Source organism: Astyanax mexicanus, chromosome 21, assembly GCF_023375975.1.
Source record: "Astyanax mexicanus isolate ESR-SI-001 chromosome 21, AstMex3_surface, whole genome shotgun sequence".
Lineage (NCBI taxonomy): Eukaryota > Metazoa > Chordata > Actinopteri > Characiformes > Acestrorhamphidae > Astyanax > Astyanax mexicanus.
Window position 1 is genome coordinate 36061029 of NC_064428.1, and position 26973 is coordinate 36088001.

A 26973-nucleotide genomic window follows, 5' to 3' on the forward strand; every position below is an offset into this window, starting at 1 on the left:
CCCTCCACTATTTTACCAGAGGGACTGATGGAGACTGAGACGCTCTTTGGAGGATCTAGAGGTAGAAAAACACATTACACTTAATGAGTCTACTAACAGATTTCCCTGATAAAAATACATTTGATGTAATGTGTTTTCTATTAAAATGAACTCCTAAAGAACATTTATATTGCACATATCCTAATCAATTTCAGCATATGAAGATTACTGTACTGCTTTTACAGCTTCACAATACACTTTACCAATTACCTCAGAATTACTGCTATTCAAAACTTCTCATAAATTTTGATAAACCATAAGAATTACATTACTAAATCCTGAGTTCAGGTCTTTAAGTAGAGAAAACACTAAAACCTGCAGCTCACTGGATCTCCAGCACTGAAACTAAGATCCACAATTTAACAGTAAAACTGTGTTTTGCTGCTTGTGTGAGGAAATCATGGTGATTCTAAACACATACCATTACAGATTAAATAAAGATTAATGAAGTTACTGAAGCTGCAGTAGCTTTGGGTTTTATTAGACCACAATTATTTCAGCATGAATCCAGAATCTGTACTTACATCTGACACTAAGAGTGATCTCAGGAGAGTGAAGGTTCTGATCCAGTACAGCACAGCTATACCTGCCTGCATTCTCCCTGCTGACCGACTGCAGGTAGAGCTGTTCAGTTCTGGAGGATAAAGCAGCTCCATTTCTGTACCAGGTGAATGTAGTTGTGGAAGGCAGAGTGAAGCTTGGTTTACATGTGAGAGTGACTTTATCTCCCTCCATCACTCTCTCAGGACCCTCCACCTGCAGATCTGGAATATAAAGAATAAACACGCTGTAAAAGAGTAATTTCCATATTAAACACTGCAAACTGCACTGTAAAGCAGTGAAAATAGCACTAATTTCAATTCTGTGCTGTCTACACTTCCCAGTATCAGCTGTTTTAGAGTTATAGAGCTGATCTATGTTCAGATCTAGTCAATGTTAATAGCATTCAGAGCCAAACTGATCTTAGAACTGCAATATTATTCTCACAGGATTATACATATTTTTGTAGTAAAGTTGCTCATATCTGTGTTAATGGAATTTGGGTTTAGAGTAGTAATGAAGGAACTGTCAGAAGTAGCTGAGAGATCTAGTCAGTGGTTGTGGATAAGAAGGAATGAGGTTAGTTGGGGAAGGGAACAGTGTGGTTGAGAGTTTAGATATAGGCTGTTTGGTAATTGTGAGGTTGGAATAGTGGTATCACGTTTGTGGTAAAATCTTGTAATGTCCAATTTAGTGAGTTTATGGAGAGAGTGAGTCTGAGATGCCAGAATGTTGGGGGCTTTGTTTGTTTTCCGAGACTAAAAGAATAAATCAATACTTACATAAAACATTAAGAGTGACCTCAGGAGAGCGAAGATTCTGATCCACACCACAGCTAAACCTGTCTTTATTCTCCCTACTGGCCGACTGCACAAAGAGTTTTTCAGTACTGGAGGATAAAGGAGCTCCATTTCTGTACCAGGTGAATGATGGTCTGTCAGTCAGTCTGCAGGTAGTTTTACATGTGAGAGTGACGTTATCTCCCTCCATCACTCTCTCAGGACCCTCCACCTGGAGACCTGCCAACAAGAGATAACACACTTCTACTGTATCATCCTCACATTAACTGAATGAATGCTTAGTCTTAATCAGCAGGAGTTCATTAACACTGAGAATTTACTAGAATGCAGCTAAATCTGATCTGATATTCAGTGAGAATACTGATCTAGGATCAGATCCAGTCCTGTTTATGAAGATCTCAGTCCCAGAAACTGATCCTAGATCAGCACTCTTACTCTGAAATGCTGTGTGGATTCTGGTTCTGCAGTTCTAAGCAGTGTTCTTCAGGTGTGGTTTGAAGGACTGATGTGATTATATTACAGAACTGCTGGAGGAATCCTGTTCAGCAGTGAATGAAGTACAGTGTGTTATTTCTGCTGATGGAGCTTACCTGTTACTGAAAGATTAACTCCATCTGTACCCGTATACTTTCCTCCTTCTTTATCTGTTATAAATCTGAAGTAGTATTTACTCTGATCGTTTTCTCTCACATCTCTCAGGCTGAGTCTGCAGTCGTTATGTTTATCTCTGAGGTACTGAACCCTGTCTCTGTACTCTGTATCATTTAACAGATCAGGAGGTTCTATACCTTTAGCTGGTGGGAGGGATTTTGTCCAGAAAGCTGTTTTGACTATGTGACCCTCTGGATATGAGTAAGTGCAGCCCATGATCACTGTAGACCCCTTTAGAGCACAGATAGATTCAGGTCTGTAAGTCACACCCCACCCATACTGAGCTCCAACTCCTGCAACACAGAATCCAGAAGAGAGTAAATGATGAGTCTGTGGGGGTCAGTCAGTAAAAATGCTGCAGAAAGTTTCACTTCAGCTCATTTCTAAACCTGTTCATTTCAGCTGAGTGTGGAATAATCAGCTGCAATAAGCTGAGATCATTTGGAGCTAAAAACAGAAAGTGAGAAGCTTCACAGATCTTGCAGTAGAGTGAAAAAACTATGCGTAAAAGTTTCGCAACTTTTGTTAAAAAGTTTCTTAATTTCTGCATACAATATTACCTAATTATGATTACTTAATTTATACAATATTACTCAAATAATTTATGAGACATAAAATATTATAATTATTGAAATGTAAATATTTTAATTAAAACACACATTCAAATAACAAACATTCATAATCTCAAAATGTATTTTGTAAACAGAGCAAGTCTACTAAAAAGAATGTATTACATGCCATCCATGTGTGGAGACAGTATTTTAAAATTTCAGGAATTATAATATATTATGCATCATAAATTATTTGGATAATATTGTCTAAATTAAGTAATTGTAATTAGATAATATTGTGCAGAAATGAAGTAAAGTTTACTAAAAGAAAGGATTGACTGAAGTTCAGTTCACTTGTTCACTCACAGTTCACTTCACAAGTTAAAGTTACTTAAATTTATCTGAAATTTAATTTACCTAAAAAAAGCAAATGCTTTTTTTAAAGTAAATTTTACGCAATATTTTTTTCAGTGTGAAGGGGGATTAAATTCAAATCATACATTAAAATCTATCATCTCTAATATCTCTAGTATATTCTTATAATTTTATTTTGATTTCATAAGGAAGAGATTTAATTTTTCTCTTTATTTTATAAGGAAGAGAAACTATAATTTACCTGAGATGAAGATCAGGAACAGCAGAGGAACAGTCAGAGACATTCTGAGTGACATCATCACTTTATACACCTGTACAATCAGATCATATATGATTTTTTATATAAATGATATAGATCTATATATAGATAGTTTATATAATAAGACTAATAACTGTTTAATAAACAAAGACTTACACTAAAATCACTGTTCCAGGTTAAAGCACTGTTATTTATTTAACTTTTCACATGGTTACTTTAAACTACAGACCTTATGTTGATGATATAGGGATTATGGTACACTATAAATGTTCAAATATTTGTGGACGCCCCTTCTAATACATGCATTCAGCTATTTTAAGATGAACCCGATGCTGATGTGCAAATGCTCATCTCACAGATCAGGGGTGGGTTTCCCGAAAAACGATCAACCTTAGCAAATAACGAACGAACTAACGAGTGACGTGAGTAAAGAACGAGCCAGTTCTGCGAGTGTTTCCCAAAGAGCTTCACAAAGCGAAAATTAACGAAGGAGGTTAAAGAACGTCTTTGTTGACTCCTCCCCCGAAACAGCGCACTCAATCGATCCACAAATATCGATTCAACACTGCCAATATGCAGTGTTTATTCACTATTACACCCTAAAAACGTAGAAATGTGTTGTAATCAACAACATTATACAAATTATCATATTTAAATTACAAAAGGATGTACTTTGGCATTAATAAAATACTCCTAAAGATACATATGACTAAATAAATACTCGAAAATCTAATCTATTTTAAAACATTAAACTTTTTTTACTATTTTAAAACTATCATTGTTCATATATATTATATTAATAGTGATTATACTAATATTATTAATAGTAATATTGATTTATTATTATTATAATTATTAATAATATAAAAATAATAATACATATAAGTATAATACACATATATATCAGTGGCGGATGCTGGTCTTTCAAGGAGGGGAAGCTCAATTTCGGCCTACATCTTAACATATGTAGTTTTATTTATACAAAATTCTACTCTCCCTGAGATTTTTTTTTTTTGTAACCAAAAGCATTATTTTCAAGTTTTCACTACACAACAAAAAGGTACCCATTCTTTACATTGAACAATTACATAAAAAAGATGCTATGACATGAATAAACATAAAATGATCAGTAAAAAAAAACATTACGCAAAATCTTTAAAGTTGGTAAAGGAAAAAATGCAGGTAAATTTATTTCACACAGTTTTAATTTCCTTAAATAATCCCTTTATTAATTTAAATTATTTAAATTATTTTTAATGATAACACAATACTTACTACTGGCCCCTGTTCCTTTATGTCCTGAGACGGTTTCATCAAGAGGCATGGACAACAGTACAGAAGTCAGTCTCCAACACAAGCAGCTACAGAAAAGCACCAGAAATAGAAGCTGGATTTGTCGCTGGTCGTTTTTAATAAAGAAAATGCCGCTATAAGGATTAGGAAAGTCTCCAGTTCAACTCAGAACAGAATAAACAATGCTCCCATTACGGAGTTTTACACTAAAAGATCGCTGATTCGCTCATTTCGCTGTCAATCAAAAATGGACACCGCCTCAGACAGATCATCCAATCATCACGCAGAAGCTGAGCGTCCGGGCCGGCCGAGGCCAGCCCACTGCTCCATAGACCCCCAGAGACGATGAGCGTCTGATGGGCGGGACAAAGCCCAGCATTTATCCAATGACTCGTCTCGTTTCGCTGCGCGCTTTGCTCCGCTATTGAAGTCTGTGCACTGTTTAAAGCAGCGCTGTGAAGCTGCGGGAATGAGTGAGAGGAAAGCCGCGGCGTTACCAGTGATAAGAAGCTGATTCTGAACTAAGTTCAGCGCGGTGTAGCGCATATTTAATCAGTGACATGTACACACAACAGTATATATTTAATCACTTATATTTTTACATTTTAGGGGAAGCTGAGCTTCCCTTGCAGTCTTAGAGCAATCGCCACTGATCAGGAGTATGTTTTATTATACTTTATACACTCTGTAAAGCTCCAGCTCATCCTAAATCACCATCTCAGTTGGGTTTAGGTCAGGGGATTGTAAAGGCCATACACCTTTTTGTTTACTAGATAATTCCATATGCGTCAATTAATAGTTTTCATGGTTTTAATATTAATCGACAATGTAAAAAATATATAAAAACATTGAATGAGACGTGTCCAACTTTTGACTGGTATTTATATATTTGCGAGTTGACACACCCCAGAGTTTGCCCAGATGAACGGCCACAGTGTTGGTTAGAAGCACCTGATTAAGGAATAATATTAAATATTACCTGCACATTCACTGATACCCTTTACAATACGTGTAGGTGTGATTAAAGACACCGCAGGCGTCCCCTGCACCGGACCTACAGTACCAGGGATTTTCCCAATAGCATGGAAATATATTGTGTTGTGCTGTAATTCCTGGGCTGGTGGGAATTGTATATAAGTGTGTGTATGACACAGTAACAGCCTGATTACAGAATCCACGGACTTGCTGACTTTGCAGCTTTGCTTAGACCGTGAGCATCATACAGGAATCTGGATTTTAATAATTTATTCGTGGGTTTGATTGGTCAATTCCAATATGCCCATAGACTACAAGCCACAGACAAAGTTGGCATTATAATATAATATAATATAATATAATATAATATAGTATAACTCATTCACTCATTCACTCACTCATCGTCAACCGCTTTATCCGTTAAGGGTCGCGGGGGGGCTGGAGTCTATACCAGCCGGCATTGGACGGAAGGCAGTATACACCCTGGACAGGCCGCCAATCCATCGCAGGGCAGACAGACACACAGACACATCCACTCACACGTAAGGGGCAATTTTTATCCGACATCCAATTAGCCTGAAGTCTTTGGACTGTGAGAAGAAACCGGAGCACCCGCAGACACGGGAAATAATATGATATGATATGATATGATATGATATAATAATTATATAATTGATTAGAATTAATAGTAACATAATATAATTGCTTCAACCACGGAAATTATAATTTTTTTCCCTCAAAATTGGCGGTCCCTGGTGTTAAAGGTGCTGAACTGCAGGTCGAGATCCCCTAAAGAAGCTCTTAAGAATAACGAGTGGGTGAGGGCACTCGTTAATCTGCGAGCGAGTTTACGTAGTACTTTAGTTACGCATGGGTTTGGGAAACACTCTTTAATTAGCGATCAATCTTAAGTACGAGTTAACGAAGTTCTTAGCGTTACGAAGCTTTCGGGAAACCCACCCCAGATCTCACAGATTCTTTAGTCCCTGTAGAAAAGTAGGTTTAGAATAGTTCAGTATTGAGCTGTGGAGCAGTAGAACTGTTTTCAACCAGAAGTATCTAAGTTTTTTTCCAACATTTTCCCAAAAATCGTCAGTGTCTTATAATCCGGTGCTCCTTATGTATGAATTTTACCAGTCAGGATGTAAGGAGCATTAAGGCCACTCCACTGATGTACAGTGTTATACAGAAGTTTCACTTTAGTTTTCCAGCACTAAGACTCAAGAGTGGAGCAGCATTAGCATTAGCCAGTAACCGTGCTAAGTGCTAGCTCCTTTTGCTGTTCAGAGCTGAGTATTATTGGCCTGTAAACTGCTGCTAATCCCAGCTAGCACTGCTGGAGCAGCATTAGCATTACCTGCTTTTCGTGCGACGTGCAAGCTCTGTCACCGTTCAGAGGTGAGTATATCAAACTGTAGCCTGGGTGTTTACTGTGATAAAACAAGCTATGTGAAAAGAAATGCTAGCTAATATTGGCCTGGCTTGTCGGAACACTCAGGGTTCCTCTATGTAGTGCTGTCGTGAAATCTGAAAATCTAAGTTTACTTTAAAAAAACGGAAGCGCAAATAAACAGTTTTCAGGAGGGAGATTTGTGTAGATTAACATCCAGCTTTCAGTTTGAAAAAAGTTTTATTTAAGAAATACAGTTAGGTTTACTTAGCTTAGCTTTACAGGTCTCGCCACTGAATTAGAAGGAAAACATGGCGACACCCCTGTTCCTTACTAGTGTCACATATGGCGCCATGAAATCCGGTGTGCCTTATTTATGAAAATAGACGTTTATTGATAGTGCGCCTTATAACACGAAAAATACGGCAGTAACCAAGACATCCCACCCTGCAAAAAAATCCTTTCACCTCAAGCAAGTCTGCACTGAGTTGTGCCTCATCATAAAGAACATCAATAAATAAAATAAATAAAATTTTCACCAGATACTAGCACCAGATGCTATCACAGCTATCAGCTAGTTTAAATAGTAGTAGCTGTACTATTGATGGAGTAACACATACATGTTCACTCTGCAGCTAAACAAAAAGTTTGATCCACATATGGGTGACAGTGATGGGCAACATCAGGGTTAATGATGGGACCAGGAGGGGTTAAACATGGGCTCTATCTGGGTTGAACTCTGCATATGAGGCCTAGGTGGCACCCGTGTGAGATGAGTGTGGGCTGTAGTCATGGGATGGATGTCCTACAAACAACAGATGTACAAAACCCTCTCAGAGCCCATAATGCTCACCTGAATCCCACATAGCTCAGATTTCACCTGTGTGATCCACACATGAGCCTCCACATGTCTTTTACAGTCATGAACAATAACACAGTCACTGCTGTAAACAGAGCAGTAACACTGTCCTTATTGTAAATCCTTATTGATCAGGGGTTACTATAGTGCAGTCTGTGGTGAATTGTGTTTATATTCTCTCTACTTTAGAGCTGCAGGACTCTGGCCCTGTCCCATTACTCACAGATGGATTCTGCATCCATTGTTTGAGTATGGTGTTCATTTCCTAATATGGAGATATGCTCACAAACAGATGTTCTCACAAACGCCGCTTTATGACTCATATGTCTTTATCAGACCACTCTTTAATTATCCTATTTTCTGCCACAGACCACTTCTCTGGTTTAGCAGCAGCTCGTTGAAAGTAGCAGCTAGTGTTAAACTCAGCATCAGGGAAACTGCAGCACTTCCTGTTTAAGCAGCGGTTTCATATAGAGTCAGAAAGACGTGAGGCGAACTGTGTCCCAATTCAGCTCTGAACTCCCTGATGCCTTTTACCCAGTCTTCAACAACTGCATAACACATAAGTGTACACTATAAGGAGGGAGCTAGGGCTTGGGTGACAATTGGGACAGGGCCCAACTGACCTGAACTGACAGATTGCTTGACTGTAAACCCTGAAACCCACAGAGAAAACCGATAGGTCAACTTAGTCCAAACACTGACCAATCAGAATGTTTGCTTCCTCTCTCTCTCTCTCTCTCTCTCTCTCTCTCTCTCTCTCTCTCTCACTCACTTCCTATTCTTACTCTCTCTCTCCCTCACTTCCTCTCTCTAAAAAGATCAGTTTCCATAGCAATATACATACACTGCATGCACAAAAGTATTGGGACACTTGCTGTTTCATTGTTTCTTCTAAAATTCAAGGACATTAAAAATGTCTGTTGGAGTAACAGTCTCTACTGTCCAGGAAATACTTTCTACTACATCATGAAGCATTGCTGTGAGGATATGATAGCATTCAATGAAAAGACAAGTGTAAGTGAGGTCAGGATATTGGAGGGTCTCTAATCCACCTCTTCATCCACAAATTCCCAGATCATCAACAACTCCCAACTCTTCCCAACTTCCCAACAAGTCCTGGATGGAGCTCCATTATTCCAGAGAACACAGTTTTACTGCTCAAAAGCTCAATACTGGGGGGTTTATACCCCTCCAGCCCACACCTAGTAGCTCATGCCTGGCTTTATAGTGTAACTTGAGGCTGTCAGGAAGCCATTGTGAAACCATAGGGGCTCCAAGAGAGGAGGATTGTATGGGAAAAATGCTGTAACCAGTTGATCTGTTAACTATAAATCCATTCCTTTTTACTCTTAGTACTCTTAATAAGACAAAGATCATTTTCCTACCTTCATTAAGCGACGCTCCTCTTCTGAACCCAGAGAGCGAATGCAGAGTTTGGGAGGAGTTTCACAGTTTTTACTGTAGAACAGTGCGTGGTTAAAGTTTTGCTGACCTTCTACAGAAGCTGTGAAGTGTTCTTCCTGTTGTCGCAGAATCAGTCCTTCCCTCTGCAAGACGTTTAACCAGAGACAGACCTCAATAACTAAACTTCTGCTTCTGGAGCTGAATTAAACTTCTGCTTCTGGAGCTGAATTAAAGTTCTGCTTCTGGAGCTGAGTTAAAGTTCTACTTCTGAAGCTGAGTTAAAGTTCTGCTTCTGGAGCTGAATTAAAGTCCTGCTTCTGGAGCTGAGTTCTGCTTGTGTTCTGTAGTCGGCGTGAGAAACTTCAACTAAGTTGCTTAATTTTCTCACCATAGACTCTACTCTTAAACCACCACACTCTGAAACCACGTCTCATTAGCATGATCAGATAAGTCCTGCCAGCTGCTGAGTGTCAAAGCTATAAACACACTGCAGCTCAACCTCTCACCCCCCCACAATGATGAAGACTGTCTTCAGCTTCTCCAGTGATGAGCACTGAAAGATGCACCTTCCCCTATTCTGTTCATCATCATCATCATGTAGAGAGAAATGAAGCTTAGCTTCAGCAAATGGACATATAGAGATGATTCACAGTAAACTGGACAGAGCTGGACTCATTGTTTAAAAGTTGAAACTATAGTGACTTTAGTTCAGTACTGATGTATTTCCTGTGTGTGTCTATAGAACAGGAGTGTGTAGAAGCATGCTCTCAGGTCTGGTTTGTAGAGGTTTGTAGGTTGATGCTGCCCTCTAGAGGAATGTAGTTTTACTTGCTACAGACTGCACCATCAGTCCCATTACTGACCCACTGATACCTGGAGCTCTGTAGACCAGGGGTGTCCAAACTTTTTTTATTGGGGGCCAGAAGGAGGAATATATTTGAAGGCATGGACCACAGACTCTGTAATAAAACAAATAATGAAATATAACAGTTTATAACCACTTATAATAAAACATTTTGCTGATTACTTTCATTTACACACCATTTTACTTGACTTTCTTTAGTTATCTTTATCTATCTTTGACAGTGTTGTGTAAAGATTTTTCAAAATTATGTTTCATTTCATGATGTTTCTTAATATTAAACTCCTTAATTACGGCAACTTTTAGACTCTTTTGCCCTTTTTCTGCCCTACAGCTGAACACACCCCTTTAGACTCTTTGGCCCGTTTATCTGCACTACAACTGCGCACCCTCTCCACTTTTAGACTCTTTGGCCCGTTTATCTGCACTACAACTGCGCACCCTCTCCACTTTTAGACTCTTTGGCCCGTTTATCTGCACTACAACTGCGCACCCTCTCCGCTTTTAGACTCTTTGGCCCGTTTATCTGCACTACAACTGTGCACTCTCTCCGCTTTTAGACTCTTTGGCCCGTTTATCTGCGTTACAACTGAGCACTTTTTCCGCTTTTAGACTCTTTGGCCCGTTTTTGACACCTAGCGTTCAAACTTTGAATCTCACATTATAAAAACCTGCTTAACAGCGGGCCAACTTTCATTCTATTTCTAAAATACCTCGCGGGCCGCTTCAAAAAAGGAAATGGGCCGCAAATGGCCCGAGGGCCAAAGTTTGGACACCCCTGCTGTAGACGCTCACTTGACTCTTGTTTAATTTTTCTTTTTTTAAAGTGCCAGAAGAAGAACTTCAGCAGAACAGTAGAAGAAGAACTAGAGAACAGCAGGAAACTCAGGAGAAGAAAAGCAAAAGCCTCAGCAAGAGAACTGCAGGAGAACAGATGCATTAGTGGTAAATATCTAAAAGATCTTAGAGGAAAGTTTCTGATGAAGGTGTTAAAGGAGAAATATGATTTGAAATGGGCTTGGGTTGTAGTGAAACACAATAACAAGTACAAACATTTGTTGAACAGCCCAGTTCTGTTCTCCCCTAGCGTTCCTAAATACAGTGCTTTTATGATGCTAGTGATAGGGGCATAGCGTTCACATGCAGAGAAATCTGTATTTTTACACCATTAACAATCTAAAAGTAGTGAAACTATTAATAAGCATGAAGAGCTCTTTACCAGTGGAGAAAATTGCTCAATCATTTATCTGGTCGTTGCTGATGTTCGTGTTTTAAAGACCTCCTTACATCAAAGAGCATGATCTTTATAATTGTACATAGCTGTACAATCAAACACTGTAGCTGACCTTCTACAGCTTCCATACCCCTCAAAACACTCAGAGATACGTGGTGTTGAAGTATTCATTCTGAGAGACTCGTATTGATATAGTGTGGCTAGGAGTGATCTACCAGATCCTCATTAACTGTATAAAAGTGTTCTGTGCATCAGCTCTCAGCACTGTTTCAGGATCAGTTCCTCCCTGTTTTAGATTCAGATCTCTAAATCAGATCCAATCACATTATTGTTAATAATTATGCCATTAAAAAAAAGCAAAAGTTAGTATCTCAGAAAATTAGAATATTTTGGGCAGTGTACCAAATCCTGCTGGAAAATGAAATCCGCATCTCCATAAAAGTTGTCGTCAGCAGAGGGAAACGTGAAGTGCTGTAAGATTTTATGAGAAAACAAAACTGCACTGACTTTAGACTTGATAATAAAACACAGTGGATCAACACCAATCAATAGATCAATCAATAGATTGATATATTAGGCAGCGAGTGAACAGTCAGTTCTAGAAGCTCATCTGTTAAAGAAGGAAAAATGAACAATTCTAAGAATCTGAGACACTTTAACAAGATCTAAACTGTAATGTTCTAGACAATGACTAGATCAGAACATCTCCAGAACATCAGGCAGGTACTGGGGGTGTTCCTACCATGCAGTGGTCCGTCCTACTTAAAGTTCTCCAAGAAGAGACGACCAGTGAGACGCCCAACACTCACTGATGCTCTTGGAGGTCTCACCTCCCAATTTACAGCACTACAGGATCTGTTACTGACGTTATTCTGCTGCCAGATACCACAGGACACCTTCAGAGGTCTCGTAGATTCAGTGTCTTGATGGTCAGAACTTCTTTTCTGGCACAAAGGGTTTTAATGTAATGGCTGATGAGTGTTTACTGTGAACTTTTAATCAATATATTAGAATTATTTTAATGAAGAGAGCAACTCTGTAGGATGTATTTATTCATTTTTATTTTATTTAGATTTATATTTACACTGTAAGCCTGTAAGCAAATAGAAATATATATAAAAAAAATGAAATATAGTAAAATACAGAAATCATGTTCAGCTTTTAAATACATTGTAAAATAACAAACTTAAAAATATATATATAAATATATATATATGAATAAAACATTTGGATTTATTTAGGCATAGTTGGGTTTACCACATAGTTCATTTAAATGTTTATTTTCTATTAATATTTTATAATTTCTACAGTTTAAATTAACTTGTTAACACTGTTTTCCTTAACTTTAATCCTGAACGAGTGGAAGAAGAACTGAAATAATAATCAGATTAGTTTTTGAAATTCTCTTTACAATGCTCATTTTAGTAGAGATTAAAAGTAAAGCAGAGTACTAATCCTTAAGGTAAATAAATAAATGAATAAATTACTGTAATCTACCATCAGTTAAAATATCTCTAATTATAAATTCAGTATTAAACTGTTTTTGTAGAAGAAGGTAAGAAATAAGTGCTATTAGGTTTAACAAACACCAGAGTGAAGAGAAATTAAATTATATTAATATTAAACTACTCATATTATATTAGCAGTATTCAGTGTAACCTGTAACAGAGGAGATTAAATACTCAAACACAAGAATATTAATGTGTAGTTTACAAAAACTAACCTAAATTATATTAAAATTAAATCTGATCTAAAAAGCAATACATGTATGTATACCAAGCTCAGACCTGCTAAAATATATATTAATAGAATACATGTATAAAACTATATAAACAAATATAAACATGATTAGTAAACCAAAACAAAAAAATCAGTAATTTGTGGGTAAAGGAAGAAAACATTTTCTAGGCGAGAACTACGCCTCTTTCCAGAACTGCGACCTGCTCTCCGATCTGTAGTTCTAACAGTTCTATAAGGACTACAAAAACCCGGTTGGTTCATTCTTTACAGAAGCTAACTAGTAGTTATGGGCACAGCAGCTCTTTTAGATGAACCGAATCATTACAATCTGTTCACTAAAAAGATTCGTTCAAAAGATTCGTTCATTTAAACGATTCTTTTGTTTTGTTCGTCTGTGCTGTACCAGAGAAGCTCCGGTAAGTTCAGAAAAGTACCAGATAAAGACAGATTATAAGTAAATCAGTGGGTATTTCTGTTTTTTGAGGAGCTTAAAATGTTAATAATCATTAGAATCCGTTCACTAAAAAGATTCGTTCATTCAAACGATTATTTTGTGCTGTTCGTCTGTGTTGTACCGGTGAGTTCAGATAAGTACCAGATAAAGACAGATTATAAGTAAATCAGTGGGTATTTCTGTTTTGTAAGGAGCTTAAAATGTTAATAAGAGAGTTAAAAGGTTATTAAAACAACCAGAGTGTAAATATGTGAAGTATAAGTTGAGTTAAAGTGTTTGTTTTAACTGCTAAAGCTGTAGGCTAGCAGGCGGAAGCTAGCAGCGATTAGCATTAGCGATTAGCATTAGCGATCAGGTTAAATATGTAAATATATCATGTTAAGTGTAAAATATGGCTGTTTGGAAGCTTAGCTTGCAGTATATTGCTCCCAAATAAAATATACATTTAGTCTGGGGTTTGTAAAAGCTTTTACTGATACTGTGTTTATGTTTTAATATTATTTCATGCTGTGCTTGTTTGGTGGTGAGGGCTAACAGTGCTACTCTGTAAACACACTGTTTTATCAGCTGTAGACACTGAAGAAATGTCTTGTTTCAGTCGTGTTTACAATAAAAAGTAGCTTATATTTAGTTGGATTTTCCGCTATTTATGTAGTACATTTTAGTATTAATAACAGTCTACTGTATATATTTAAAAATATATATGTATATGCCTATATGTATATGCTTATGAACAGGTCTTTATCTAACGTATATCCATTTACAACGATCATAACTTAGTAAACATATAATCAACAATGTTATGTTGGTATTGTAGATAAATTATGCCAGGAGATCCTACCTAGTGGGGCTTTAACTGCTTAAATTGTTTGGTACTCAGGTGATCTGCATTGAGGATCCAGAGCTGGTTACGCATCATCGGAAGGACTGGGATGAACAGTCTGTTTGAGGGAAAGACAGAATAAAGTAGAAATTAAGGTCAAATTAAGACATTTGATGTTTGTAGGAGTTCTTTCTGAATCTGAATGTCTGAGTAAATTGGATTTTTGAACATCTAGATCCGCTTACTGCAAGTGTCTCATACTCTTCATTATAGGATCTGGTCATGGGGTTAAGAGCTGTGTACGTGTCGTCCTGAGCATTAGCGTTCTGGAGAGAGGAGGGTTAGAGAACAGAAACAGTTTAAACACAGAACTAAATAAATTCACTCCTTCATTAAATCAGAATATTAATCAGAATATCCTCCTTTAACCAAAGCCTAGTTCTTCTGATCTGTTCTTCATTAAGTCTGCTTAATATCAGCACCTTGGACAGAGCTCTACTCTACACCTGTGCTTCTCTACACACAGGTCTTAGATCAGTACTGCCATCTACAGGTGAAGATCTGTAATAACTCCAGCTGCTGGAGTTCCTCTACACTGCAGAGTGGAGGGTTTACCCTGCTCTAACCCACTGAATCAATATATATGCACAATGTTTAATATAATAATAGATTAATTACAGAGCAATAAATACCATTATTAAATAATAACTAGTAAGCAGCCACAGTAAAAGATGAACAATGCATAGCGCATATTCAGCTCTGGAAAAAAAATAAGAGAGCGCTTAAAAATGATGAGTTTCTTTGATTTTACCAAATTGAAAACCTCTGGAATATAATCAACAGGAAGATGGATGATCACAAGCCATCAAACCACCAAACTGAACTGCTTGATTTTTTTCACCAGGAGTAAAGGCATAAAGTTATCCAAAAGCAGTGTGTAAGACTGGTGGAGGAGAACATGATGCAAAGTTATTCCACCAAATATTGATTTCTAAACTCTTAAAAAAATTATGAATATGAACTTGTTTTCTTCGCATTATTTAAGGTTTAAAAGCTTTAATTTGACTATTTCTAATTTCTGCAAATAAATTCTCTAAATGACAAATATTTTTATGTGGAATTTGGGAGAAATGTTGCCCGTAGTTTATTAAATAAAACAACAATGTTCATTTTACTCAAACATAAACCTATAAATAGCAACATCAGAGAAACTGATTCAGAAACGGAAGTGCTCTCCAGAGCTGTACTTATACTAGTAACAAAACCTTACTGAAACATGGAGTAAACTGCTACAAGTACATACTAAATAGGAAGAATAAAAAACCCTTTCATACCATGCATCCATTACAATGGACATCATTTATTTTCTTTATTATAAAATGTTTTGTTGCACATAACACTCTTTAAGAGCTGTTGTCCACCACGGAAACATTAGCATGGCCCCACCCACTGCACTGGAAAAACAGTAGTACTAGAACCATTGAGGCAAAGTAACAAAGTTTCTTTTTTACTATTTAGGGATGGTTTTATCTAATAAAAAGATCAATATGAAATATTACACAGAGTAATAAAAACTTGTATTAAATATTTTATTTAATTGGATTTGTTTGTTGTACAGATTTTAAAGTATTTAAATTCATATTTTTTCCCATCACTGAAGATAATTCAGGTCTGAAAGTATAACTGCAGTATTTACACTTTTTACAGAAAGGAAATGACAACATCTTTTAAATTCTTTTTTTGGCAGAAATATGAAAAAATGGGGAAGATATCACAAGTATGAAGCAAAACCAGTGAACATTATGGGATGGTAAGCCACATTTTATTTATCTATTTATCTGCTCACTTTTATTTACAGCATGTAGACTTTAATATCAGCTAATAGAATAACTAACCCAGAAACATTTTTTGGGATAAGTTAGAAAGTTGGTTATTAGGTATGTAAGTCTTGTCTCTAAATGCAATCAAATCTTCACAGCAGTGCTCCAAAATATAGTAGAAATTCTTATCTAAACACTAGAGACAGTTACTCCAATATAAGTATTATAAATCTTTTTTTTTTAAACTTAATTTTTTTAAAGAAACATTGAATGAGCAGGTGTCCCAATACTTTTGTTCATATAGTACATATTAACACTGTGCTAATGAGGGGAGCATGGAAAGCAGTACAAAAAACATATAAATTGCAAAAACATATATATATATATATATATATTAAAAAAATGTAAATAAGCATAAAAATGCATAGCCGCCAGCTATCTAAAAAACATTTAGATTAAAAATGATCTCAAAGTTACTAGTTTCTGACCACGATATTTGGCTTGTCAGTGTGTTGGCATTGTTGATTCAGATGTTTGTTGTTTTTGAAACTAATGAAATTCTTAAAACAATAAATCAATCAGAAGGTCTAATCAATACAATCTGATCTATCACAAACAGAAAGATGATGGTTTCCATACAGTGACAGTGTGTCTTCTCTTTCCAGTGGGGTTCCAGTAGATGTGCAGATGAAAGTCGTGTCCGTGGTCGAAACTTTTAAATGTGAACGTTGTTTATTTCAGGCTGCTGTAGATCACGGAATCATCCTCAATAAGGGGAGCATTAGACCTGAAATATCACAGCAAACACAGGAAGTGTGTGTACATGTTTACGTCAAGTCAGGCTGACTGAACCTAAAATAAAAGACTATTGTCTGTTGTTACCCAAATCTGTAAATAATACACAGCATGAACCACATCTTGTCAATTTATTCTGCTACTCTAAGTTGCACCCATTGCTGACACACATGTACCAATGCACACACAGATTGCCAATCCCTGTAGAAGAGGAATACTTTGAGAAACACTTTACCAATTGACTAGGACTCTCTGTAGCAGATAAACACATCTGAAACTATTGGCACTATGCCCTAATGCCAGACATGGGTTAAAGGTGTATATCAGCTGTAGATCAGTGGAACTGTGTTCCCTGGAATAATGGAGCTCCAACGAATAATTTTGGATGGAGTGAGTGTGGGTAATGCAATCAAATCCTCACAGCAATGCTCCAAAATCTGATAGAAAGTCAGTTACTCCAACAAAAGCAGAACAAACCCATTGTAATAACCATTAAGACATTTTATAAAATCAGTTTGTCTCACCTGCCTCTAGCACCACTTCGGGAAAATCGGACACTAGCGTACTCGACGTCGTCCCCTGCAGGTTTCTTCACCACTTTATCACGGCGGTGCTGGACAGTGGCATACTGGACCTCTTCATCAGTTCCATTAGAAGAAGCGTTCACTGCAGGGCTTGGTTTGAGTCTACGAGGTACAACTGTGGCGTACTGAACATCATCCTGATTGGATGGATGTGGATCAGGTGTTGAATTGGTGACAGCCGATATCTCTCCCACATTACTGTAGATATTATCCTGTAGTGAAAAAATATGTTGATGGAAGACTCAGATGTGCTCAGATGTGATAACAGGTGCTGTGATTAAGATTAACAATCAAACCTGTATATATTTCTTATGCTGTTAATATATTCAGTGTCAGAGAAAAAATACCATATCTAGATTGCTGCAAAAACTCAGCATGCAGTTAAGTCATATGTCAAAAGTCAGATATCTAAATAAAGGCTGTCAAATTTAAATCATTTAATCACAAAAATAATGAAAATGGCTCATGACTGAAGACCAGAGTAACGTACAGTGGCGTGAAAAAGTATTTGCCCCTGACAGATTTCTTTTGGTTTTGCATTTTTGTCATAATTACATTTTCAGATGATCAAACAAACGTTAAAATAAAAAAATATAACCTGAGTAAATATAAAAATCACTTTTAAATTATGATTTCATTTATCAAGAGAAAAAAACTATCCAAACCATTCTAGCCCTTTGTGAAAAAGTGTTTGCCCCCCATAAATTAACTGTGATTAATCACACTTTTTGGAAAATTGAGTTCAATTTCATTACTAAACACAACCAGGCATGATTACTGCCAGACTTGTAGAATCAAGAAATCACTTAAACAGAACCTGTCTGACAACATAAAGAAGATAAAAGATCTCAAAAACAACACATTATGCCCCAATCTAAAGAAATTCAAAAACAGGTGATAAAATAAAGTCATTGATCATCTATTAGTCTGGTCTTCCGCAGAAAACATGGAGAGCTATTATACAAATGGAGCAAAAACATGAACACTGGTGAACCTTCCCAGGATTGGCTGGCTGTCTGAAATTACTCCCAAAGGGCAGGGACAACTCATCCAGGAGGTCACAAAAGAACCCAGAACAACATTTAAAGAACTGCAGGTTTCATTTGCATCAGTTAAGGTAAATGTTAATGATTCAATAATAAGATAGAAACTGAAAAATTGAAAAATATTACTATGACAAAGAAGCAAAAAATAAAGCAAACTGTAGAGGAGGAGGCAAAAGAGTTTTTCATGCCACTGTATATAAATTTCATATCTAATCAGCACAGTAACAGAAATCTGCAATAATTCACCTCGGAAAACACTTTCCTTTCATTTTAATACTGTAATCACATACTTAATTCATGATTACATTCACAAATTATGTAATGTAATTAATTTCCTACAATTCCTTCTTGGTGCATTAATTTTCTTCATTGATTGGGGATGTTTATATGTGTATTAATCACCACCGTTATAAACTATAATAATACTGTGGAATTATAAAGTGTTTTAATTGACTTGCCTGTCTTGGATCTGCACCATCAGGTGAGCTGCCTCTTCTTTTTCTCCTAAAAAGTAATAATAATAATTATCATTATCATCATTTCAATACAAAAATGTGTTTTTACTGGTTAATTCTACCAAGTAAGATAAAATGTTTTTAATTAATTTTTATTTCTCCAGCTTGCTGATCATCTTCATTTTCTTACCTTACAAAGAAAATCACACCAACCACCAACAAGCAGACAGCAGACACTCCAACAGCTGTAAACACAACACTACTCTGAACACCTGCATGCAGATATAAGATGAGGTCAGTAAGCAATATTAGATTTTACTGTATGAATGATATTTTTTTATTTCACTAGTATTACCTCCTAGAGTGACCAGCACTGCAGCTGCTGTCTGAGAGCCGTATTTATTCTGGGCTACACAGTAGTAGGATCCACTCTCTACAGCAGTGTAACTGTTACCAGATCCTACAGGTGAGCTTCCACCACCCTCTTTAAACCAGGTGTAGTTCTGCACAGGTGGGTTTCCATCACTGCTGCAGGTCAGATTCACTGAACTGCCCTCCACTATTTCACCAGAGGGACTGATGGACACTGAGACGCTCTTTGGAGGATCTAGAAACCAAAGAACAACACCAGTGAGAGTATAATCACAGACTGTTAGACACTAGAAGTAAAGCTTTTATAGAAAACAGAATCAATAACTGAAACAAGTAAAGAAGAACTCACACAGAACATTCAGAGTTACAGTATCAGAGTATTTCACTCCATGTTCATTAATGCATTTACACTTGTATTCTCCACTGTTCACAGAGCTGATCTTGTTCAGTGTAAAGTTCTCTCCTTTTGCCACTAATGATGATCCTTTAAACCAGGTGTATTTCTGTACAGGTGGGTTTCCATCACTGCTGCAGGTCAGAGTCACTGAACTGCCCTCCACTATTTTACCAGAGGGACTGATGGACACTGAGACGCTCTTTGGAGGATCTAGAAAAATGTCATTAATGGAGCATCTTAAAAGTTTTGCCATGGCTGATTTTAAATTGTATAATTTATACATTAGAATCAAAGAAAATTTAGTACATAGAACAGTTAATGACTTGTACTCTGATGATTGAGACCCTTGTGTGTTGGTTGCCATGCACTGATATTCTCCACTGTCTGCAGATTTGATGTTTGTGATGCTGTAGATCTGACCGGTCAATTTCTGCTGAACGTCTTTATCCACCTTCTTAAACCAGGTGTATTTCTGTACAGGTGGGTTTCCATCACTGCTGCAGGTCAGAGTCACTGAACTGCCCTCCACTATTTCACCAGAGGGACTGATGGACACTGAGACGCTCTTTGGAGGATCTAAATATGAGCAATATCAACAAAACATTAATCACAGGAAATTCTATTTTTTAAGAAGAGAACTTTTACAAAATACATAATCAATAACAAGAAGAAATAAACAGTCACTCACACAGAACATTCAGAGTTACAGTATCAGAGTATTTCTCTCCATGTTTATTACTGGATCTACACTTGTATTCTCCACTGTTCACAGAGCTGATCTTGTTCAGTTTGAAGGTCTTTCCTGTTGCTACTGATGATGATCCTTTATACCAGGTATATTCCACAGGTGGGTTTCCATCACTGCTGCAGGTCAGAGTCACTGAACTGCCCTCCACTATTTCACCAGAGGGACTGATGGACACTGAGACGCTCTTTGGAGGATCTAAAGGTAAAAAGACACATTGCACTTAATGAGTCTGCTGCCAAATTTTAATAATACAAGTACAATTGATTTGAGGTATTTTCTATGTATTCAGTTCGCAAAAAACTGTTTTATTGCAGATATCCAAAATTAACTTCGGCATATGAAGATTACTGTACTGCTTTTACAGCTTCACAATTCACTTTACCAATTAACTCAGAATTACTGCTATTCAAAACTTCTCATCACTTTAGATAAACCATAAGAATTACATTACTGAACCCTGTATCACAGGTGAGTTCAGGTGTGTTTAAGTAGAGAAAACACTAAAACCTGCAGCTCACTGGATCTCCAGCACTGGAACTAAAATCTACAGTTTAACAGTAAAAGTGTGTTTTTACTGCATGAGTCAGGAAATCATGGTGATACTGAACACATACCATTACAGATTAAATAAAGATTAATGAAGTTACTAAATCAGCAGTAGCTTAGTTTTATTAGACCACAATTAGTTCAGCATGAATCCAGAATCTGTACTTACATCTGATATTAAGAGTGACCTCAGGAGACTGAAGGTTCTCACCCCAGAAATAACAGATATACCTGCCTGCATCCTCCCTGCTGACCGACTGCAGGTAGAGCTGTTCAGTTTTGTAGGATAAAGGAGATCTGTTTTTGTACCAGGTGAATGTAGTTCTGGAAGTCAGAGTGAAGCTTGGTTTACATGTGAGAGTGACTTCATCTCCCTCCATCACTTCCTCAGGACCCTCCACCTGCAGATCTGGAATAAACAGAAACAATGATTTTCTTACTAAACACTCTAAACTGTACTAAAAAGCAGCACAGACTTGAACACTTATTCCAGTTCTAGACTGTTTACACTTCTCAGAATTAGCTCTGCATTGTAGAGCTGATCTAGGATCAGATTAAATCTCTGTTAATAGTGATCACAATCAGACACACTGATCAGGAATCAGCACTATTACTATTACTGTACACTATTTAGTGTTTTCATAAACTGAATGAAAAAATCTGTACTTACATCTGACATTAAGAGAGACCTCAGGAGAGTGAAGGTTCTGATCCAGTACAGCACAGCTATACCTGCCTGCATCCTCCCTGCTGACCGACTGCAGGTAGAGCTGTTCAGTACTGGAGGAAAAAGTAGTTCCATTTTTGTACCAGGTGAATGATGTTCTGTCAGTCAGTCTGCAGGTAGTTTTACATGTGAGAGTGACTTTTTCTCCCTCCCTCACTCTCTCAGGAACCTCCACCTGGAGACCTGCCAACAAGAGATAACACACTTCTACTGCATCATCCTCACATTAGCTGAATGAATGCTTAGTCTTAATCAGCAGGAGTTCATTAACACTGAGAATTTACTAGAATGCAGCTAAATCTGATCTGATATTCAGTGAGAATACTGATCTAGGATCAGATCCAGTCCTGTTTATGAAGATCTCAGTCCCAGAAACTGATCCTAGATCAGCACTCTTACTCTGAAATGCTGTGTGGATTCTGGTTCTGCAGTTCTAAGCAGTGTTCTTCAGGTGTGGTTTGAAGGACTGATGTGATTATATTACAGAACTGCTGGAGGAATCCTGTTCAGCAGTGAATGAAATACAGTGTGTTATTTCTGCTGATGGAGCTTACCTGCTACTGAAAGATACACTCCATCTGCACCCGTATACTTTCCTCCTTCTTTATCTGTTATAAATCTGAAGTAGTAATTACTCTGGTCATTTTCTCTCACATCTCTCAGGCTGAGTCTGCAGGATTTATCTCTGAGGTACTGAACCCTGTCTCTGTACTCTGTATCATTTAACAGATCAGGAGGTTCTACACCTGCAGCTGGTGGGAGGGATTTTGTCCAGAAAGATGTTTTGACTGTGTAACTCTCTGGATATGAGTAAGTGCAGTTCATGATCACTGTAGACCCCTTTAGAGCACAGATAGATTTAGGGTAGTAAGTCACACCCCAATCAGACTGAGCTCCAACTCCTGCAACACAGAATCCAGAAGAGAGTAAATGATGAGTCTGTGGGGGTCAGTCAGTAAAAATGCTGCAGAAAGTTTCACTTCAGCTCATTTCTAAACCTGTTCATTTTAGCTGAGTGTGGAATAATCAGCTGCAATAAACTGAGATCATTTGGAGCTAAAAACACAAAGTGAGAAAATTCACAAGTCTTGCAGTAGAGTAAAAAAACTATGACTAAAATTTACTTTAAAAAAGTTTTTGCAACTTTCTGCATTTGCTTTTTTTTATAAGTAAATTTAATTTCAGATAAATTTAAGTAACTTCAACTCGGTTTCAAGACTTAAATGTTACACAGAGTAAATAAGTGAACTGAACTTCAGTCAATCTTTTCTTTTATTAAACTTTACATCATTTATTTTTGCTGAATCAATCCTTTCTTTTAGTAACCTTTACTTAATTTCTGTATTTATGTAATTTCCTAATTACGATTACTTTATTGGTACAATATTACTCAAATAATTTATGATACATAATATATTATAATTATTATTATTTTTAGTTAAAGCTCACATTCAAATATTTACATAATCTCAAAGATTTATTTTGTAAACCGACCAAGTCCACTAAAAAGAATGTATTACATGCCATCCATGTGTTGAGACAGTATTTTTAAATTTCAGGAATTATATTATGTATCAAAAATTAATTGAGTAATATTGTATAAATTAAGTAATTGTAATTAGGTAATATTGTATGCAGAAATTATGTAAGGTTTACTAAAAGAAAGGATTGACTGAAGTTCAGTTCACTTATTTACTCTATGCAAAATTTATGTTTTGAAACCGAGTTGAAGTTAAGTAAAATTTATCTGAAAATTATTCTCTTTATTTTATAAGGAAGAGAAAATATAATTTACCTGAGATGAAGATCAGGAACAGCAGAGGAACAGTCAGAGACATTCTGAGTGACATCATCACTTTATACACCTGTACAATCAGATCATATATGATTTTTATATAAATGATATAGATCTATATATAGATAGTTTCTATAATATGACTAATAACTGTTTAATAAACATAGCTAAAACTAAACTAAACTAAAATCACTGTTCCAGGTTAAAGCACTGTTATTTATTCAACTTTTAATCATGGTTACTTTAAACTACAGACCTTATGTTGATGATACAGTGATTATGGTACACTATAAATGTTCAAATATTTGTGGACGCCCCTTCTAATACATGCATTCAGCTATTTTAAGATGAACCCATTGCTGACACTGATGTGCAAATGCTCATCTCACAGATCAGATCTCACAGATTATTTAGTCCCTGTAGAAAAGTAGGTTTAGAATAGTTCAGTATTGAGCTGTGGAGCAGTAGAACTGTGTTCAATGAAAGAATGGAGCTCCATCCAATACTTCTGTAATGAGTTGGGGATGAGTTGGAATGGTGGAAAAGTGCCTGAAAAGGAGGAGAACGTTTTTCAGGTAGCTGAGTTTATTTAGTCTATACATTTTTTAATCCTTTCACCACGTTTGGCCACAACCTCCTCCCAAAGTTCACTAATTTAACAAAACCTGGTGACGTATTATTATTAGTTTTTTGTTTTGTTCTGTATGTATATAGGGCCATCTCAAAAAGCAGAATATCTTTAAAAAGTTACTTTATTTCAGTAGTTTATTTGTGCACAACTGTAGTGGAAATGATGGTTACACTTCACACACTCAATCATTTTGCCAAACACTGGCCTTTCACAGTGTTTGCACACCCTCTCAGTCTTCAGTGCAGGGTTGTGTTTCTGGGTCAGGAGCTCTGGCAGCAAGAAGGAGACAAAGGCATCTCTGGCTTTTGGTAAAACTTGAAGTAAGAACTCCTGATTGCTCTCTACACGTTGCACGATGACTTCTGATTGTGTCCAAAGAACAAAGTCACAGTGGCTAACACCACACACAAACATGTGAAGCTGAACTTGGTAGTAGTATGGGTGTGTGTCCTTAAGCACATAAGAAGAGTCCAGACAAAACTGTCTGTCTTCAGAACAGCCCTGTAGGCTCTCTCGATATTTGAATGGACATTTAATTTCAACAATTCCTTTGCCACAGCAGACACAGCTTGTTGTTCCATCAGGTGATGACCCAAGATAGGGCTCTTCTTGGTGCACAACTAAACCAGAGGAGGTGACTGTGAAATCTTGATGCGTTTTGGCTATATACTCAGTATAGCACTTCCTTGCAGTGTCCTCCATGCTTTTTCCCCATTGTACAGCTGGAACATTAAGGTGTGGTGTGTTGTATTGCATTATATCAATGATACATTCTATGGTCATTTTGTCAGTGGTGCATACTCGATGAAGTTTTGTGCTAGTTATACGACCTGCTCTATATGTGTGCCATGCACTGGATTGAGACTGCTGACGGGTGATAAGCTCAAGCCTTTCCCACTGTTGTGGCTGTGATGACCTCTTCAGTTTGTGAAACACATCTTTTCACATTTTACTTGCATTTCTTGTGGTGTGAGATCTCTGAGGGCCTCATCATACAGAGCTGTTAAAGGATCAGGTAAGTCTAGGTCTCCATCTGGGTCACTGTCTGAGGAAGCTGTATCAGTATCACTGTTGTCCATACTTGTCAGCACTGCAGCACCTGGGGCAATACTTTGAAGCTCCTGGATGTCATCATCTGTTAATTCTAATATATCCAGGGGAACAAAAATAGATAATTACTTTTTTGCCTGTAATGCAAGCTCGAAAGAATAAACCATGTACATGCTATGGAAATCTCTCAATGGAATATTTTCTCTTACTCTAAACTTCTATCTAAATCTTAAACACATGCCTCTAGAAGTGATACTGATTTTTCCTGACTTTGAAGCTGCTGAAAAGTCTGTCCCTGGTCTCTTTGGTTTGTCAAAGCTGATTTCCCTCAGTGGAGATGGCTTTACTTCTCTCCTGCACATGTCTTTCCATAAGCATGGTCCTGACGTAACTGCTGCCTTCTCAGTCCTGCCCATTCTAACACAAATCTCAACCTTGAATAATATTGCAGCTGCATGACTGCAGCATGAACCCAGTCTGAAACAAAAAGTGGAAGATATCACATATTGACATGTCTTTCTTTTTTCTCTCTTTCAAAAACAGCATAATTTTTGCTTAATAAATAATTGTATTTACAGTTGTATAGTACTAAGTAATAATAATAGTATATTGATAATAATGGCTTACAACACAATTACAAAACTAGAACAACACATTCTGGGTGTTTTTGTACTTATTTTAATCCAGTGACTTGTAGGCGCGCAGTTTCTCTTTAGTGTAAACACTAGGTTTCTCAATCAAATATGTAAAGATATCTGGCCACTGAACTGGAGGCCATTTAGACAAATCTTCCTCCCAGTCTACTATTCTGTAAGGATCTGGAAGAATTTCTCCTGTCGGCAGGGTAAGTTTGCTCATATAATTCATACGATCTTGATAATTAAGCTGATTGACATAGACACTTACAGTAGATTCCGCCATTATCTTGAAGGACAAAATTTTATCTAAACGCCTAGGTTTATGCATCATCGTTGTGTAAGAATAATAGTGGAAAAACATCTTGACACGAACACATACCATGTTGTATAATATTATTTTTTATTATTTCATTTATATATTAAAGAAAATGGATCAGCACTATGAATTAATGGGACAAATCTCCACTTCTGTTACCAAAGTGCGCGTGATCTTTTTGGTGACGTTGCTCGTGAAACCGTCTATAATGCAAAAAATAAGGTAGTAACCAAGACATCCCATCCTGCTAAATATACTTTCACTTCAAGAAAGTCTGCACAGGGTCGCGCCCCATTATGAAGAACGCCAATAAAGTTTTTATATATATATATATATTTCAGTGGCGGATGCTGGTCTTTCAAGGAGGGGAAGCTCAATTTCGGCCTACATCTTAACATATGTAGTTTTCTTTATACAAAAATTCTACTCTCCCTGAGATGTTTTTTTTTTGTTTTTTTTGTAAACAAAAGCATTATTTTCAAGTTTTCACTACACAACAAAAAGGTACCCATTCTTTACATTCAACAATTACATAAAAAAGACGTTATGACATGAATAAACATAAAATGATCAGTAAAAAAAAACATTACGCAAAATCTTTAAAGTTGGTAAAGGAAAAAATGCAGGCAAATTTAGTTCCTTTTTGGACAGTTTTAATTTTCTTGAATAATCCCTTTATTAATTTAAATTATTTAATTTATTTTTAATGATAACACAATATTAGTTGTTTTTATCAAAGAAAATGCCGCTATAAGGATCTCAGGTTCAACTCAGAACAGAATGAAAATGCACCTATCACGG

At 36.7% G+C, this 26973-nt stretch overlaps 2 protein-coding genes and 1 long non-coding RNA gene across 3 annotated transcripts; 1 reads left to right on the forward strand and 2 right to left on the reverse strand.

The window, feature by feature from the left end:
• Nucleotides 1-1935: 1935 nt before the first annotated feature.
• Nucleotides 1936-9756, reverse strand: LOC103047356 (sialoadhesin-like). The gene is made up of 3 exons (XM_049469629.1): nucleotides 9121-9756; nucleotides 3198-3267; nucleotides 1936-2323 (listed from the first exon to the last, which is right to left on the reverse strand). The coding sequence occupies exons 1-3, from the start codon at nucleotides 9124-9126 to the stop codon at nucleotides 1947-1949; spliced, it is 453 nt and encodes a 150-aa protein (XP_049325586.1). The 5' UTR covers nucleotides 9127-9756; the 3' UTR covers nucleotides 1936-1946.
• Nucleotides 9757-10354: 598 nt separating this feature from the next.
• On the forward strand, nucleotides 10355-18022 carry LOC125785657 (uncharacterized). Its single transcript, XR_007427976.1, has 3 exons — nucleotides 10355-10946; nucleotides 16000-16062; nucleotides 17402-18022. It is a non-coding gene; the product is annotated as an uncharacterized LOC125785657 (long non-coding RNA).
• An 857-nt stretch (nucleotides 18023-18879) lies between these two features.
• Nucleotides 18880-22567, reverse strand: LOC111189727 (B-cell receptor CD22-like). Its single transcript, XM_049469490.1, has 8 exons — nucleotides 22297-22567; nucleotides 21686-21925; nucleotides 20410-20664; nucleotides 20028-20297; nucleotides 19674-19931; nucleotides 19308-19559; nucleotides 19143-19224; nucleotides 18880-19001 (listed from the first exon to the last, which is right to left on the reverse strand). Exons 1-8 carry the CDS (start codon nucleotides 22565-22567, stop codon nucleotides 18905-18907), a joined length of 1725 nt encoding a protein of 574 aa, XP_049325447.1. The 3' UTR covers nucleotides 18880-18904.
• Between the last annotated feature and the right edge of the window lie 4406 nt (nucleotides 22568-26973).

Bases quoted from the DNA above. Each gene is read 5' to 3' on its own strand.
- LOC103047356 (XM_049469629.1), bottom strand. The intron at 2,324-3,197 runs GTAAATTATAGT...TCTGTGTTGCAG, and splicing joins GTTCCTGATCTTCATCTCAG to GAGTTGGAGCTCAGTATGGG.
- LOC111189727 (XM_049469490.1), bottom strand. From the start codon at position 22,567: ATGAACTGCACTTACTCATATCCAGAGAGTTACACAGTCAAAACATCT. The intron at 19,932-20,027 runs GTACTAAATTTT...ACATTTTTCTAG, and splicing joins CAAGTCATTAACTGTTCTAT to ATCCTCCAAAGAGCGTCTCA. The intron at 19,225-19,307 runs GTAATACTAGTG...ATCTGCATGCAG, and splicing joins AGTGCTGGTCACTCTAGGAG to GTGTTCAGAGTAGTGTTGTG.